The sequence below is a fragment of the Nomascus leucogenys genome, chromosome 1a (assembly GCF_006542625.1).
Source record: "Nomascus leucogenys isolate Asia chromosome 1a, Asia_NLE_v1, whole genome shotgun sequence".
NCBI classification, from domain to species: domain Eukaryota; kingdom Metazoa; phylum Chordata; class Mammalia; order Primates; family Hylobatidae; genus Nomascus; species Nomascus leucogenys.
In genome coordinates, this window is record NC_044381.1 from 6,401,132 (window position 1) to 6,418,105 (window position 16,974).

The window sequence follows — 16,974 nt, forward strand, 5'->3', positions numbered from 1 at the left end:
GTAGTTTGGGCAAAACACTGCCACTTCACTCTGTTATGCCTAAAAATGTTTGGCTAGAAACAGCTAAATATAATATTTTATACTTACAGAAATGTAAAATGGTTATTTGAACTTCACAAATGTATGTCATGACACAGATGTATGTCATGAGCATGTAACAGCACTGTTTTTAATACAATTTCTTTTTTTTTTTTTTTTGAGACAGAGTCTCGTTCTGTCGCACAGGCTGGAGTGCAGTGGCGTGATCTCAGCTCACTGCAAGCTCCGCCTTCCAGGTTCACGCCATTCTCCTGCCTCAGCCTCCTGAGTAGCTGAGACTACAGTCGCCTGCCACCATGCCCGGCTAATTTTTTTGTATTTTTTTTAGTAGAGACAGGGTTTCATCATGTTAGCCAGAATGGTCTCGATCTCCTGACCTCATGATCCGCCCTCCTCGGCCTCCCAAAGTACTGGGATTACAGGTGTGAGCCACTGTGCCCGGCCTACAATTTGTTTTTAAAAAATATTTTGTTAACTTAGAAAAATGAACTAGCTGATATTCATATTTTGGAAATTAAAGGTTTGCTCTGTTTTGTGTCTGTATCTTGGGCTATATTTTGTAGTAAATCAGAGACCAAAAGATCGTTTTTGAAATATGTAAATATGCTGTTCTGAAGTTAATACCGTGTAAACTTTGAGTAGAGTAAGCGTTTTGTCTTAAAGGTGTAATAAAGCCATAAAGTGGCATTGTTGCTTTATAAACTTAGAATAATAATTTGCCATATTAGTGCAGAGTTCAAAAAGTACTATGTATTTTGCAAAATAATCACTTACTCATTATTGAATAATGCAGTTATTTGAGAGTATTCATGTCTAGAATACTTTATGAAGTACTGATTTTACTGACATATTTTGAAATATTTTGAAATCTGTAAAAACCCTTTTTTTCAACATGGGTTATGTTAAAAAGTCACTTTTATTTGCATAATTAGGCTATAATTCTCCAAGGGAGGGTATTGGAGAATAAAATTTTTTTCAAAGTAAGAATTTATAAAATTAAAATTCAGGGTTACAGTTATAGCCTTACTCTTTAATTCATGGTTAATAAAATTTCTCTTTCAGACGGCAAATGGATACATCTTGTTTTTTCATATTACATCTACAAGAGGGGACAAGTACCTTTATGAACCAGTGTATCCCAAGTAAGTTTGTTGCCTTTCATTCTTTTAATATGTGATTTGCATACTTTATATTCAGAAAACATTACAGTTTTGAGTCGTCTGTAGTGATTAGAATAAAGCTAAGCCAGCATTTCCCAAATAGTGTTTAAAAAATTACCAGGTCTTTGAACTGTCATATCTTGAATAAAGAATTCTTTAAGTCTGGGAATCTTGATGATAAACTATATCAAGACTATTTTCTTCGGCATTCAGAATTACTGTTAATATATTCCAGGTCTAGCATTTAGGGAAGAGCTAAGAGATCATAAGAGGAAGAGTTGAAATGTTGGTAAGTTACAGGTACTTTTGCATGTGCTTTTGTATATGCATAGAAAAAAAAGAACCTCAGACAGTTGTTACCTCTTGGTTTAAATTTGGGAAAAACATGGACTTTTGCCCTTTACACTGTGTAGTTATGTATATTTTGCATTCTTTTCCTTATAGCAGACCTTAACTTTTGAAATAAAAGAACATACAATTGTAAAGCATTCCATCTTTTTTTTTTTTAAATCAAGCCATAAAGCCAGATAAAAATATAAGAGCATTTATCACATTTCTAGATGGTGGAAGACATCCAAAGTTTAATAGGTATATAAGAAATCAAAGAGAAAGACGGATTTTATTGTGTGAAAAGTTTAAATTTTTGAATATTAACAGAAAAAAAAGAAAAACATTAACAGCAAGTAACTTGGGAAAAATATTTGTGGTAAATAGGGCCAAGTCTTACTACTTTTATATAAAAGAGATATACAAATTGCCAATAGGCACACAGAGATTCCAGTAGATAAATAGGGAAAGTAGTCTCATAAAAGGAAATACTGTAACTAACAAACTCAAGACAAAGTATTTAGACCCAGTAGTAACCCAAATAAAATAAACATTAAATATAACCATTTTTTCAACCCACACATTTCAATATATTAAAATTTTTTTTAAAAATTATTACTCGTTGCTCGCAGAGGTATAATAAAAGTTGTGTTGCACACTTCTGATACACAACGGTGTGATAATAGGGAGCTGGTTAACAAGTTAACTGTGGTACATCCTTCTCTTATAGTGATATGTAGTCATGTCTCAGAAAAATTTATAAACTTAAGAACCTGACCATATTATAATGCCAAGTGAAGAAACAAGTCACACAAAATTATATATGTAATATGACCATGACTGTATAAAACAAAACAACACAAGTCATCTAAAGACAAAATCTAGAGCAGTACAATACAAATATTTATAGTAATTGTTCCTGAATGGTAGAACTGTAGTAATTCTTCTGCTTTTCAACTCTTAAATTTTCAGCTAGTTAGATTTTCTTGATGCTATAGCCACTTGTTTTTGTAACAAATATAGTGCTGAGGTATTCAGTTTTGGAAATCTTTAAAGTACAGACTTTTTTGATGATGGGATTCAATTTAATTTGTTTATTTTTCAATAAAAATATTTAGTGCAAAAATTTTTGACACATACAGTCCAAAATGATAGGAACATCATGATGTATTTAGAAATTTTAAATTCAGTTTTATATGTAAAACTGAAAAAAAACGAATTTTTTTGCATTTCAAGTGACAATTTTGTGATTCTTTTGAAGAACTGTTGTAATCAATGTCTAAAATTAGATTTACTTGTGCATTTTGAACTACTATATTTGTTTTATTGCTTAATTTAGACATGTTCCTATAAATAAAAAGCGATAATCAGAAACAATTTAACTCCATTAATTTATGTTCCTGTGGGCATGCTAGAGAAATAACTTCTCTTGAAACAGTGAAAATTCTATTTTCTTTATTTCAGTTCACTAATACCACTACATGTTTATAGTGTTTTGGAATGGTATTTTGAGACCCACTTTTTGTGTTTCAGAAAAGTTTTAAGAAACAGTTTCTTTCTTTTCTGATTCTAAAACTGCAAGAGACATCAGTTGACTAAGTAGTCCTGACAATGCATGAACTTTGCTGTGTTTGACTCTATGTGTTAAGGCAGAGAACTAAATAAAAAACATACTGTCTTTCTTAATTTGGGCATTCTTTTACTATATTGAAAGTTTTAGGTTTCAGTGGCTGGCCTCAATAAAATGTGCATTGCTTTAGAGCAGCTCGAATAATAGTTAAAGATACAGGCTTTGGTGTCAGATAGACTTGGAATTAAATGTTTGCTGTGCCACTTTTCAGCTATATGACTTCTTTCAAGTTATTTAATACCACCAAAAACTTTCCTTATCTGTAGAGTAGGATAACAGTAGTAATCATCTCATAAGATTAAATGAGATCATTCATATTTAATGCTTAGGTAAGCACCTAGCTCATGGGATAATTAATAAAGGACAACTGTTATTATCAGTATTTTTTTCACCAAGTGTTTACTTCATTTCTAAGCTCTTAAGTAATTTTTAAAATATATATATATTTCTACTTGATATTTTACTTCTTTGACAGTCTAACTTCTAGTAACTGCTACCTAAAATCTCTTATATGAAAATAGTTCTGCAGATTAAAGTCAGCCTGTTGTGTATTTGTGTGCTAGACTGTTCTAGTTATGTTACTTAGTCTAGTAAGTTTCTTGGTTTTTCTGCAGAACCCATTTGTACAATGGGAATAAAAATAACTTCTTTCATTGTTAAGAGGATTATGTGAATTCATATTCTTAAAATCTGAAAAATAGTAGTTATAGAAGGTTTTGAGGAAAGTTTAGTTTTGACAGTGGTATCATCATTGTCATCTGTGCCATTATAAACCCTTGTGTAGTTTGGGACACCGTTCTAAGCACTTTTTAATACTTATTTAATCCCTGTAGCAACCCTATGAGGTAGTTAGGTATAACTGTTATACAAACTGCTGCACAGAGAGGCAGAGTAACTCACCCATAGTCACACACTAATAAGTTGTACATCCAGGATTCAGACATAAGTGTTGCAGCTCTAAAGTCTGTGCTATTAATCAGTAATATACTGTCTCAACCCTGTTTATGCTCCATCCAGCTACTACTTTGGGGTTTATCTGGGAGTAGAGAATGGAAAAAGGAGAAATGATCTGAAGTGGTTTCTAATAGTCCTGAAGAATAGAGGCAGTATAATTACTGAGGCCAGTGGTTAATCGTCCTCTTCTCACTTAGTTATAGAAATACTATTGTCTCTCATTTCTCTTCTGTAAATCTTACGAGTTCATCACAGGAGTTTTTCTAGAGTATCTTAACTTCCCTGTATTATGTGACAGCATCTTAACCTCAGACTGCATATCCTTTTCCACTATGCTCCATCTGAGAACACAGTTCAGATGCCTCATGATCTTTCCTAGTTTCCACGTAGTGTTGTTTCTAGCATCCTTCTATAGATGTTGGGAGTCAGTCTTCAACAATGGTGGCAGTCTTATTAAGTGACTCTATACCTCAAAGATCATTTATGCTTTGATGAATGAATTTTCCATTTTAGAAATCTTAGATTCCATTGTATATTACAGTATCTCTTCATATTAGTTACACAGACCAGTGGACCAGACTAGTTGAAGGTTGTCTGGACATTTTATTTTATGGCTTGGAAATTTTAGTGAAATTAATGAAGGAAACTTCCAGGGATAAGTCAGAAATAATTTGTGTTTAGCTTTAAAATGTGTTCATACGCTTATGTTTAAATAGAAGTTTAGTAGATCTCTAAATTGCACATCATGTTTAATTTCAGCATAATGAAAATAATTTAAACAAATATGTCATCATGTATACTTTGTTGAGAGCAGAGATTTTTTTCCCCCTTCTTCCTATCCTTTCACTGCTACTATTACCCTCTTTTTTGTTAGAGACTAGCATTATTGAGGCTGAGTTTCTTAAAAAAAAAAAAAAAAAAAAGTTTCTGTACTGAAATTCAGTACATTTAATTATTATATAGTAAAGATACTGATCTTTTTCACTGAAGAAAAAAAATCACTCCAAAATATAATCAAATCTCCTTCTCCTCTTCCCCCTCCACCCTCCCAACATAATTTCATCAGATGGTGATACTTCTTACCAGCTCACTGCTAATGAATTAGTGCCAGCTGGAAAGGAAGAAGAGCATAGCTACCTGAGGTTAGCAATTTTTAACTTCAACACAACTTGCCCCTTCTAAAATCCAGGTTTTTGCAGAAGAAACCTACAGTAAGGGACAGAAGCATCTAAATCATATCAAATTTAGAGATGACAAGAGATCTGAATTAGTTACAGACTCATGAAAGTTTCCCTCAATATATGTTTCTTTTTGCTAATATGTTCTGAGTGTTCGTTTTCTAGAGAGGAACTTTAGCCACTTTTTCCCCGTATTTCTAATAATAAACCTTGTTCTACATTCAGTTTATAAAGTTGACAAAGTATGTTAGTGATCTTGATGTTTTTTGTTCTGCTTGAGCCTCTGAAAACATCCCATGTCTAGTTTGATTTCAGTGTGTTTATATTCTGTAAATGTACATGGGTGACCTTTTACTATTGAACTTTGCATATTACATGCATCCATCACTTCACATAGTTGCATGAGCACTTATTAATAGGATTGGTAACAGTGTTATTATATAAGTTCTGGGTAGTGAAAACTCCCTTATTGGCCACACTTCCAAGGATGGCACCTGAATCCAAAGAATAATAGGACTGCCCAATTCAGAGAGCGCTGCACATTGTTTTTGTCAGACTGGAGGCTGTCTCAATGTGTGATAATGTAAACGATAAGCAGTTTTGGTTTTTGGTGGGTTTTTTTTTTTTTTTTTGGTTCTATAAAAAGTCTGGTGAAAGGGTACTACCTCTTTCAAAAAACTCTTCTGAAAATTATTTTCATCCATCTGTCTATCCATTTAAAAAGTATTTTGTCCAGCTCTAGGCACTGTTGTAGATACTAGAGATCTAACAGTGGAAAAAAAATAACAAAACAAAAAGCCCTGCTGATAGAGCTTGTTGTTCTTCTAGTAGAGAGTGATAAGTAAAATACATTATGAGTTAGGTGATCCACTCTATGGAGAAAAATAAAGCAGGGTAAGGGAATACAGAGTGGAATATGACTTAAAATAGTGGTCAGTGTCTTCACTGAGAAGATGACATATAAAAGGATCTCAAAGATGATGAAGTAACAAAACATATATCCAGAGGAAGACCATTCTGGATTGGTGAGATTTAGCAGGTATGAAAATTCATAAGAATATACCGTGAATAAATTTTAGGTCCTATAATAATTTATAGTTAGTAAGAAATGATGAATTTTTTATTAGCTGTAAAAATGAGAATACAGTCTGATTTTTAGGTAACTGAATCCTGGGAAAGTCAAGAGCGCCCGCCCCCCTTTTTTTTTTCTTCCAGTAACTGGCACCACCATGTATTTGAGTTCATTCACTCTTCCTGCCCACTAACATCAATAGCCAGTCTATATCTAGTCCAGTATATTCTACTTTGTATGTCATTTCTTTTCCCTCCCCATAATTCCCAATGACACTAGTTAAGTTTAGGTCTTGTCATTTTTCTCCTGGATTATTATTATCTTTTTTTTTTTTTTTGAGACAGAGTCTCGCTCTGTCACCTGGGCTGGAGTGCAATGGCATGATCTTGGCTCCCTGCAACCTCTGCCTTCCGGGTTCAAGCGATCCTCACGTCTCAATCCTGAGTAGCTGGGACTACAGGCATGCACCACCACGCCTAGCTAATTTTTGTATTTTTAGTAGACAGGGTTTCACCATGTTGGCCAGGATGGTCTTGAACTCCTGACCTCAAGTGATCTGCCTGCCTCGGCCTCCCAAAGTGCTGGGATTACAGGCGTGAGCCACTGCACCCGGCCTATTATGTCTTCTTAATTTCAAATTCATGTCTAAACCTCACTCACTTACCAAGCCAAACATGCTATTGCTTTGCTAAACTTTATTGCAGTTACCATCATCTTTTGTACATTGTATGAGGTAGAAAACCTTTAATTCTTTGTTTCTTCCTCTGGATTGTTTCTTCACTTTGCATATTTTTTCAGTCATCAAATTTTATTGATTGATTACAGTTTTCCAGTGCCTCTGGAATTCATTTAACTCTATTTTACTGTCATTGGTGTTTTTAGGGGCCCTCATGTCCTCCTCGTCTATTAAAAAAGCTTATTCACTAACTCATTTCTCTTCCCCTAGTCTCTTTCACCTACATAATGAAGTTTATCAGTTGCGTTGATAACAATTTTTTTTTTTTCCAAAACAAAGTGCAAGCTCTGTGGCCTGGCATTTAGAACCTACTTTCTCCATATCTTGAACACATTGAACCCACAATTCCTATTTAATGCCTCTGTTGCTTTGTTATTTGCTCTATTCAGTATGACTCCCCTGCTGTCTTTTTTTATGTAAGAAATTTATCTGACTTGGTTTTCAAGCTCAGGTCAGACATCTGTTGTACTCTATAAACCTTCTGCCCCCAACTCTCCTATATCCTCCCGTGTACCCAATAAATAACTGATCTGGCATGTGCATTCCCATAGTATGTTTTAAAAATTTACACTACTAATTCATGAATACCTTCTTATTTAAAAAAATCTAACAATGAGAGATCTATAAAGATAAAAAGTAAAAAAATGTGAACTTTGCTTTTTTAGATTCTAATCTCATTTCACTCTCCAGTTGTCCTGTATCTCTTGAGTAAGTAAATACCTAGGAATAGAATTGCTGGGTCATATCACATGTCTAGTAATTTCAGATTGGATGTTAGATATTGTATTTATTACATTATCCATTGTCTGATTTTTGTCCTTTTCCTTTAAGGAGTATTGAAGGTTGTTTTGGGTGGCAGTTAAGCTGCTTGGAGATCTTACTGATCTTTTGAGGCTTTTTGTATGTTTTTTAGGATAGATTTAACTGTTAAGCTAGCTTAGCCCTTCTGAAGTCCACTGAATGTCCTGGGTCTTTAACAAGGTCTCTCCATTCTGGCTAGTCAGAACTGAAATGTCTCCCAGTCCTATATGAACTGGGTAGCCAAAAACCCTAGTAGTCATTCTTTGCCTGTACTTGTGGAGTGTCACTATGTATTTGCATAGTATTCAGTAAGACTCAGGGGAAACCCCTGCAGGTTTCTAGAGCATTTCTCTGTGTGACTCCCACATCACTGGTGCTGTACTTCACAAATAGCTGCTTCTGCTTCTCTGAACTTTAATCGTTTTCTCCTCAGCTTAACAAGGCTGCTATACTATGCTTGGGTTCTCTCACTCTACATGGTGGACAAAACCTTAAGAGGTTAGAGGGTGACTTCTCCCAGAAAACGTGTTTGTTTTCCTTCCCTCATGATATCACTCCTGTGCTGCCTGCTGTCTCATTTCTAAATATGGTTGGTTGATCTATTTTGTCCAGTTCTCTTGTTTCTGGGCACTGGTTTGGTACCAGGTACTCTATTAGTAGAATAATAAAATGACCATCTATGTGTCCATCAGTCAGTTTGAACAATTTTCAGTCTTTTTCCACTGGAGTATATTTAAGCACATCCAAGATATCATTATTTCATTTCATCCAGAAATACTTTTTATTATTGTAAGCATTCCAGTAAACAACGATGAATGCAAATGATGAAATACGGAGCCTGGAGTTTTGGGAAAAGAAATCGTTCTGAGCCTTTCCAGAATTATGGTTGGAGAACTAAAGCCTCTTAGTCCTGGAATTTACATAGGACTGCCAGAACTTTCTAGATCAAGCCTTGCACATTTCAGAATCATCTCAAATGGATTCATCCTCATTTGTTGTATGCCTGCTATCTGTAAAACTGTTCACCGCTGCTGAAGATGCTAATGAATAATTGTTTAAAGTTAATGGCAGTATAAAATAACAGATTGTCAGGTAAATATCTTGAAAAGTCATAATAGCATTTCAGGGTGAAGTGATTATTTGTCAAGGGAAGTTTTGTAGATAAGGAGACTTGAGTTCTGTTCTTGGGAGAAAAGTCAGGACTTAGGCAAGTTATGTTGCAAGGAAAAACACTATAATTAATTGCGTTCTTGAAGTTTCTGTTCCCCCACACCCCAAATCTATTGGGTTATTTGCCACATTATTCTTTTCTTTAGCTGGCCCTTAAAGCATTTGATATCTCCTGCACAAAAGAATTTGCTCAAAGAAATGGCTGTTGAATTTGTGAGTCAGTTTTCTCTATCACCTGATCTAGCCCTCAAAGCATACTTGACTTGCATTAAAAGTAGTCTTCTTTTCTTTTAAGACTTCTGTGTAGTTTTATGCTACACTTGTTGGTATTGTGGTTTGATTTTTGGTTTTTACCAATTTGATGAGAAATTACTCCCCCCTCAATGTCCTGGGAAGTTTGACTAGTGGTTGACCCATCCCATAGAAACATTTTATTTTTTTCATGGCCCTTTAAGGGCCACTCATTAACATGAATGCCTTATCATTCATTGGAATAGAAAACTGGGAGGCTTTACTTTTAGTTACAAAAGTTAATGTATGTGAAATACATTAATAAAACAAAACTGGCTTAGCTTCATTTTTCCTACTTTCTTGTGATATTTTTCTTAGACTTGCTATTGATACCTCAAATAAATACCCAGCAGTTTAGAGATGTGGAAAAAAATATGGCAGTTGGAATCAGAGAGGCCCAGGTTCCAGTTCAGATTCTACTTTTTCCCAAGACTTTGGAAAAGCCATTTTCTAAAGTTGCTTTCTGTGCTGTGTGTCTATAAAATGAGAAAAATGAGTGATTAGATTCTTAATAAGTTGCAACTGGTATTGTTGTCTAGGTTGCCTTTTGAATTATGTAAATATAATCTGCGTCCATTGCATATTTAAGACAATTTATATGTGTTTAGAAAAGAAGGGAATTCTAGTTCATTAACTGTGAGGTTTTAGAGTGAATTAGAATTTGAAGAATGACAAAACTTTAAGAGATTGCCAAAAAATACAGGTATACTTGTTCAAAACTAAGTCTCAGATTGAGTCATGTATCAAATGTAAGCAGTAACAGACTTGACTCCTCTGGGGAACTTTGGCAGAGTATTCATTTATACAATACTTGAAAATTCCAAGTATTTACAAAGATAGCTTCTTTAATATAGTGAGAAACTCCTTACATCATATCCTTGAATAACGTCATAACATCGATGAGGGAAAAAAATTGATCCTTGGCCAGGGCCACTGTTAATATGGAATTTTCATATTCTCCCTATGTCTGTGTAGTACTGTAGTTTCCTCCCGCATCCCAAAGATGTACACTTTAGGCGAATCAGCTTCTGCATGGCCCCAGTCTGAGTGAGTATGGGGTATGTGTGTGAGTGTGCCCTCCAGTGGAATGACATCAGGTCCAAGGTGGGCTTCAGGTTTGGCCCCAAGCTGCTGGGATGGGCCCTGGCCACCTGCAATTCTGAACTGGAATTAGTGGGTAAATGTTTTTATTCATCTTTCTTAAATGTAAGTATAGCTCACATTTATTTCAGTGTCTTTTTTTTTTTCCAAAAAACTGTTTGTATATTGCATATATAAATAAAATATAAAAGTAACATTTTATAAAACTTTCTAGAGAGACAAATTCCACACAAGTGGGAAGGGCAACCTAGTGTCTCTAGGTTTGTTCTGTTTCATAAATTGGATTTTAACAAATCCTATGTAAATCAATTTTTGTAAATAAAATGTAATTGTTGAATTTTTCACATCTTAGATTTTTGCAGTAATCTGAGATTTACAACACTTTCTGATGTCTGTTCACTCTGATTCTGAAACTAAATTATATTATTGGATTTCATATACAGTATTAAAATTAGTGGCGATTTACCAAGATTAACTTTAAAGCATATCTGAAAGTTGTCTATCTGTAAATAAGACAAATTATCTACAGAACTAGTTTTATATAGCCAGTGATGTGTAAACCTCTTGGCTTTTAAGAACCACAACTTAGAATACATTAAGAAAACTTTCACACGATTGATCCGAAACTGCATTAAGAAAAAAATTCCTACTTTTTTTTTTTTTTTTTTTTCCTTTTACTGGTTTCTTGTCTCTCAGGGTCATAGTTCCCATGGGCTGTCCCCACCCCACCCCACCAAGTTTCCTTCCTTGACATTTCTGTTCTTTCCTTCACAAATTCTGCCATGGCTTGTAGGGAGACCACTTGATTAAACTAACCAATACTGACCTGGGAATGACTGACAGTTTTTAGCTAGTTCTATAAATTTTGTTAATTTGTTTTTTGTTAGCCCCAGTTAATCTCAAATAGATAGAAATTTAGAACATTATTGAGGGGATTATAGTGGGATTAATCCCTTTTGCCTATCCCGTAATGTTTTCGGCTGTTTCATTTCTTTTTGTTCATATGTGATTTTGTGTTTTCAAAGTAAAAAATCTGAATATTTATTTAGAGTTTACTTTGGATTAAAAATATTCAATTTATTAAAGCTTCAAAATAATAGCTGTAGCTCAAACTTTTAAATTCCATCTACAAATCTTAAAAATCTATTTATAAATCTGGCAAATTTCAACACTTCTAGAGGGGAATCTTACAAATTAAATTCTCATGTATATTAATGTATATTTATAAATATGCCTTATAAATATATAATAAATTATATATTTTGTTTCTTTTTAAAATACTTGAATTGTCTAACAAGCTTTGTACCATTTCATGAGCAGGTATTTTTGCCAAAGCATGATACATGCATTGTGTAAACACCTTCATTCTGCACAATTGCACACTAAAAACAAAGCTTGTGGAAAAATCGTTGGAACAGATCGCTTAAAACTTCCTATAACTTTGAACTAGAGGAGTCACAAATAATCTTAATAAAAGTTAGAAAATAATTAAATTTTTTATTTTCCATGCAGTTTCACTCCACAGAGCAAGACTCTGTCTCAAAAAAAAGGAATGAATTAGAAAGTGTTCCCTCCTCTTACCTATTTTTTTTTTAATAACATCTTGAGAAGGATGAATGTTCATTCTTATTTAAATATTGTGTAAGTCACTAATTAAGCCATCTGGTTTTGGGCTCTTCTTTATTGGGAGGTTTTTGATAACTGACTCAATTTTGTTACTTATAGGTCTATTCATATGTTTTATTTCCTCTTGAGTCAGTTGGGAAATTTGTGTGTTTCTAGGAATTTGTCCATTTAACATAGGTTATCTAACTTGTTAGCGTTCAGTTGTTTACGATATTCTCTTATAACCCATACTATTTTTTTGTATGGTCAGTAATAATATTCCCATTTTCATTTCAGACTTATAGTCTTCTTTTTCCTTAGGTTTTTCAATTGTATTGATGTTTTCAAACAACCAACTCTTGCTTTAATTGATTTTTCTCTGTTTTTCTATTCTCGATTTCATGTATAGCCACTCTAATTTTTATCACATCCATCCTTCTGCCAGCTCTTTTACTAGTTCCATAAGGTATAAAGTTAGGTTATTGATTTGAAATCTTTTTTTTTTAACGGAGGCATTTTAGCTATAAATTTCCCTCTGAGGACTTCGTTCACTGTATCCCATAATGTTGCATTTTTGTTTTCATTAGTTTCAGAGTATTTCCTAATTTCCCTTTTGGTTCTTCTTTGAGTCATTGATTGTTTTAGAGTGTATTTTCGATTTCCACATATTTGAATTTTCTAGTTTTTCTTTTACTGATTTTTAGTTATATTCCATTTGGTTAGAGAAGATACTTTATATGCTTTCAGTCTTTTAAAATTTATTATGACTTTTTTGTGGTTTAATATCCATTCTGTCTTGGAGAATGTTCCATGTGCATTTGAGAATCATATGTATTCTGCTGTTGGGTGGCATATTCAGTATGTGTCTTAGGTCTAAGTGGTTTGTATAGTGTTATTTAAATTCTCTATTTCCTTATTTTCTGTTCAGTTCTATCCATTATTGAAAGTGGGGTATTGAAGTCTCTAACATTATTACATATCTATTTTTCCCTTCAGTTGTGTGTTCTTTCTTCATATATTAATAGTTTGTGGCTCTGATGTTATATTTGTATCTGTTTATAGGTGTGGTATCTTCTTGCTAGATTGACTGTTTTATCATTGTAAAAATCCTTCTTTGTCTCTTGTGATAGTTCTTAAAGTCTTTTGTTTTTTTGTTTGTTTGTTTGTTTGTGATTTTACCACAGCCACCCTACTATTCGCATGGAATATATTTTTCCTTCCTTCCCCCTTCAACTTGTTTCCTTGGATCTAAAGTAATTCTTTTGTAGACAGCTTATAAGTGGAGTCATTTGGTTTATTTGAATCCATTCTGACAATGCTTGCCTTTTAATGAATGCTTTTAATCCATTTACATTTAAAGTACTTACTGATAAAGAAGGATTTCTGCCATTTTGCTATTTGTTTTCTATTATGTCTGTATCTTTTTTGTTCCTGGGTTCCTCCACCACTGCCTTTTTGTTGTTGTTGTTGTTGGTTTGATTTTTTGCAGTGTACCATTTTGACTCCTTTCTCATTTCCTTTTTTGTACATGTTTTAGTTATTAATGGTTACCTTGGGGATTAAATTAATATCTTGCATGTACAACAGCCTAGTTTGAAGTAATACCAACTTAGCTTCAATAATATCTCAAAACTATGTTCCTATACATCTCCCTCTCTCCCTTTTTATGTTGTTGTTATCACAAATTACATCTTTATACATTGTGTAACTGTTAACATAGATGTATAATTACTGTTTTATGCACTTGTCTTTTGAGTCATATAGGAAAAAAAAGGCAGATATCTGAAACAAAAATACTGCTGGCTTTTATATTTACCTATGTAATTACTTTTATCAGTGTTCTTTATTTTCTCACATGGCTTTGAGTTATTGCCTCTTGTTTTTTCAGGCCAAAGAACTTCCTTTAGCATTTCTTGTAGTTCAGGTCTACTTGTGACAAATTCTCTCAACTTTTTGTTTATCTGGAAATTCATTAATTTCTTTTTTGGTTTTGAAGGATAATTTTTCTAAATATTTCAGCACTTGAAATATGTCATCCCACTGTTTTCTGGCCTCCATGGTTTCCTATGAAAAGTTGGCTGTCAGTCTTACTTGGGATTTCTTGTATGTGAAGAGTCACATACATCTCTTGCTGCTTTCAAGATTCTCTTTGTTTTTTTGAGAGTTTGAACAGTGTGTCTCTGTGTGCATCTTTTAAAATTTATCCTACTTGGAGTTTCTTGGAAGAAAGACTCTTGGCTTTCGCAGATTTGGAAAGTTTGTAACCATGATTTCTTCATATATTCTCTTTTCTCTCTCCTTGCCTTTGGACTTCCATCATACAGACAGGAATTGGTATTTATGAGGTTGTTCCCATAAGTCTTTAAACTGGGTCTATTTTTTTTTTCATTCTTTTTCCCTGTTTCTCGGATTGCATAGTTAATAAAATCACTCATGTTGAATAGTCACAAACTGTTAATTTGTTGAGTTTTACAGGACAAAAATCTAACGATTGTCAGTTATTTGATTTTGTATACTACGTTAGTCAGCATAGGTTAAGTTACCACAGTAGAGAATTAAAAACAGAACACGTACCAAGTGTTGGCTCTTAAATCTTCTGTTCAGAAGTGATACAAATCACTTCCTCTCATATTTTATAGGCCAAAGTAAATCATGTGGCCACACCCAATTTTAAGAAGGCAGGAAACTGCAGTTCCGCTGTCTGTCCAGATATGAAAAACATTAACATTTACAGTGTGTGTTCCCTTCCCTACTCCATCCCCAATCCATTCTTTAGCATTCATTCCATTATTTTGATGTGCAGACAGAGGTTACTGTCTTAGTCTCTAACTCTAATTTTCAGTTGCGTAGAGCCTTAAATATTAGAGTTTGATTATCAGCTCCCTTACTTTCTTAGCTTTGTGACCAAGAGCAAAGTTCTCAATATTTGTAAGTTTCAGTTTTCTCTCTGAAAAAGTGGAGATAATTCCTTTCTCAAAAGATTACAAATGATCGGTTGAGGTGATGTGTATAGAACGTTTTGTACACTGTCTCATACATAGTAAATGCTCTATTCCTATTCTCCTGGCATTCAGTGCTCTCATAATCTGGCTTTAACTTATTCTTCTAGACTCATCTTCTATGACTCTCTTCCAATCATCTAATGCTGTACCTTATCAAATTATAGTTGAATTCTAAGTAATAATATTTTTTATGAGAAAGTCAGAATTTTTTTGTTACTGTAATTTTTTAAAGTTTGCTCTATTTTAGTATGTTTGGAAGACAGGATGGAAACTTTCCTGCCAGATATATCTCTAATTTTATAATGGAAGTCATGAAGAAATTAGGATTTACTTAAATTTGCTTTAAAGTTCTTACAATACTTTAGTTGTAATAAATGAGAATATTCATATAAAGAAAAACACAGTTTCCAGTTTTAAGATAGGTAATGTGGTTTCCATTCTTTCTCTTGGTAATCACTAACAGAAAAAAAGCTGAAATAAAATGTCCATCTTTAATCGAAACTAGAGGTATCTCCAACCCTTGAGCTAAAAATCCGAAGGGAAAGAGTAAATAACTAAGGAAGACCATCAAACTTGAGCACTTAAGAACCTACAGGATACTGGTAAAAAGCACCTTGTTTTACCTGCAAACTCAGAAAGGCTCAGAGATTAGAAGGACTAGTACTACAGAATATAGGAGTGAGGCAGGGGCCATCAACATAGAGATTGCTTGAAAACTCTGAATAAGGATTCCTATGTTCCCACCTCACAGGAAATATACTGTCTGGTTTAACAATATGTATTATATTTCACAAAAGAGTGGGATGCTAAAGTTGTCATAGTGCCTCCTTACCCTGCTTGGCTCCAGACTTCTTTCACGCTTTGATATCCCAGGCAGGTTTGAGGGATCCTTCCTGGAGAAATGGAACCATTGAAGAAAAACTGCTCAACAGGTACTAGTATTTGAAGACCCCAACAAAAAAGCTGGCTGACCACTACCCTGCTGAAGTCCACCAGTTGACAGCCTGCAGACACATAGTCACCTTTTTATTGTTAACCTCTAAAGTAAAAACAAAGGACTAAACATTGTTAGCCATCTTAGGAAAGTTTCCAATGTAACTTAGAAACACATACCAGAAAAAAGGAACTTAAAGTAAACAGATACTTGAAGGAATGAAAACACCTCGAGGAAATAATTAACAACCTTAGACAGATTTTGGCTAATCAAACAAAGTAGGATGGTTTAAGAAAACAAGTGGAGTGGATGAGAAAATTCTCAGAATGAAAAGTACAATAGTAGAAACACATTCAGTAAAAGCATTGAAAGAAACAGTTGAGGAACTTTCCCTGGGTATAGAATAAAAAACAAGAATAAGAGAGAACAGAGAAAATTAGAGTTTAATATGAGGTTTAATATCTGACTGGGAGTTGTAGAAAGAGAGAACAGGGAATGGAGAAGCTTATTATTATATTAAGGAAAAACATGTAAATTTCCTAGAGTTTCAACTAAATATATCAGTAGATTGAACAAGTGCTCAATGCAATGATAAACATTTACATACTTGTAGAAAAATTAATTATTCTGAAATTTCAGAACCCATCGGATATATAAAAAGAAGATCCTAGGTACTTCAGAGGAAAAAGAGCTAGTCTGTGAATAGGAATGTCATTGAACTCCACAGCCACACCTGAGAATCTAAAAGGACATGTACCCAATGTACTTGTCTTCCAGATTCAAAAGTTGTCAGCATCCCCCTCTCCCCATGCATGCATACGTTTTAAATATTAAAGCAACTTCCATATACTAAATCATTCAACCCTAAATGCTTCTGTTTTATCTGTAACAGGTAGACATTTTAAGGAACCCAACAGAATTAATAGTTTATTAATGTCATCAAATACTTAGTCTGTGTTCAGTTTTCCCATTTT

General features: G+C 33.8%; 1 protein-coding gene across 6 annotated transcripts in view; it reads left to right on the top strand.

Moving 5' to 3' along the window:
• RIC1 (RIC1 homolog, RAB6A GEF complex partner 1) overlaps window positions 1-16,974 on the top strand; it is a 144,688-nt gene that overhangs the window by 63,131 nt on the left and 64,583 nt on the right. For 4 of the 6 annotated variants that reach the window (XR_004029394.1, XM_003273825.4, XM_030809932.1 and 1 more), the window contains exon 3: window positions 1,102-1,181. Coding sequence is in view for 3 of the 6 variants with exons in the window: in XM_003273825.4 (XP_003273873.2) it covers window positions 1,102-1,181 (80 nt within the window). In the remaining 3 variants the exon portion in view is untranslated. Of the gene's footprint in view, window positions 1-1,098; window positions 1,182-15,254; window positions 15,999-16,974 lie in introns of those variants that run through there. The other 2 variants (XM_030809991.1, XM_030810012.1) reach the window with 2 other exon arrangements.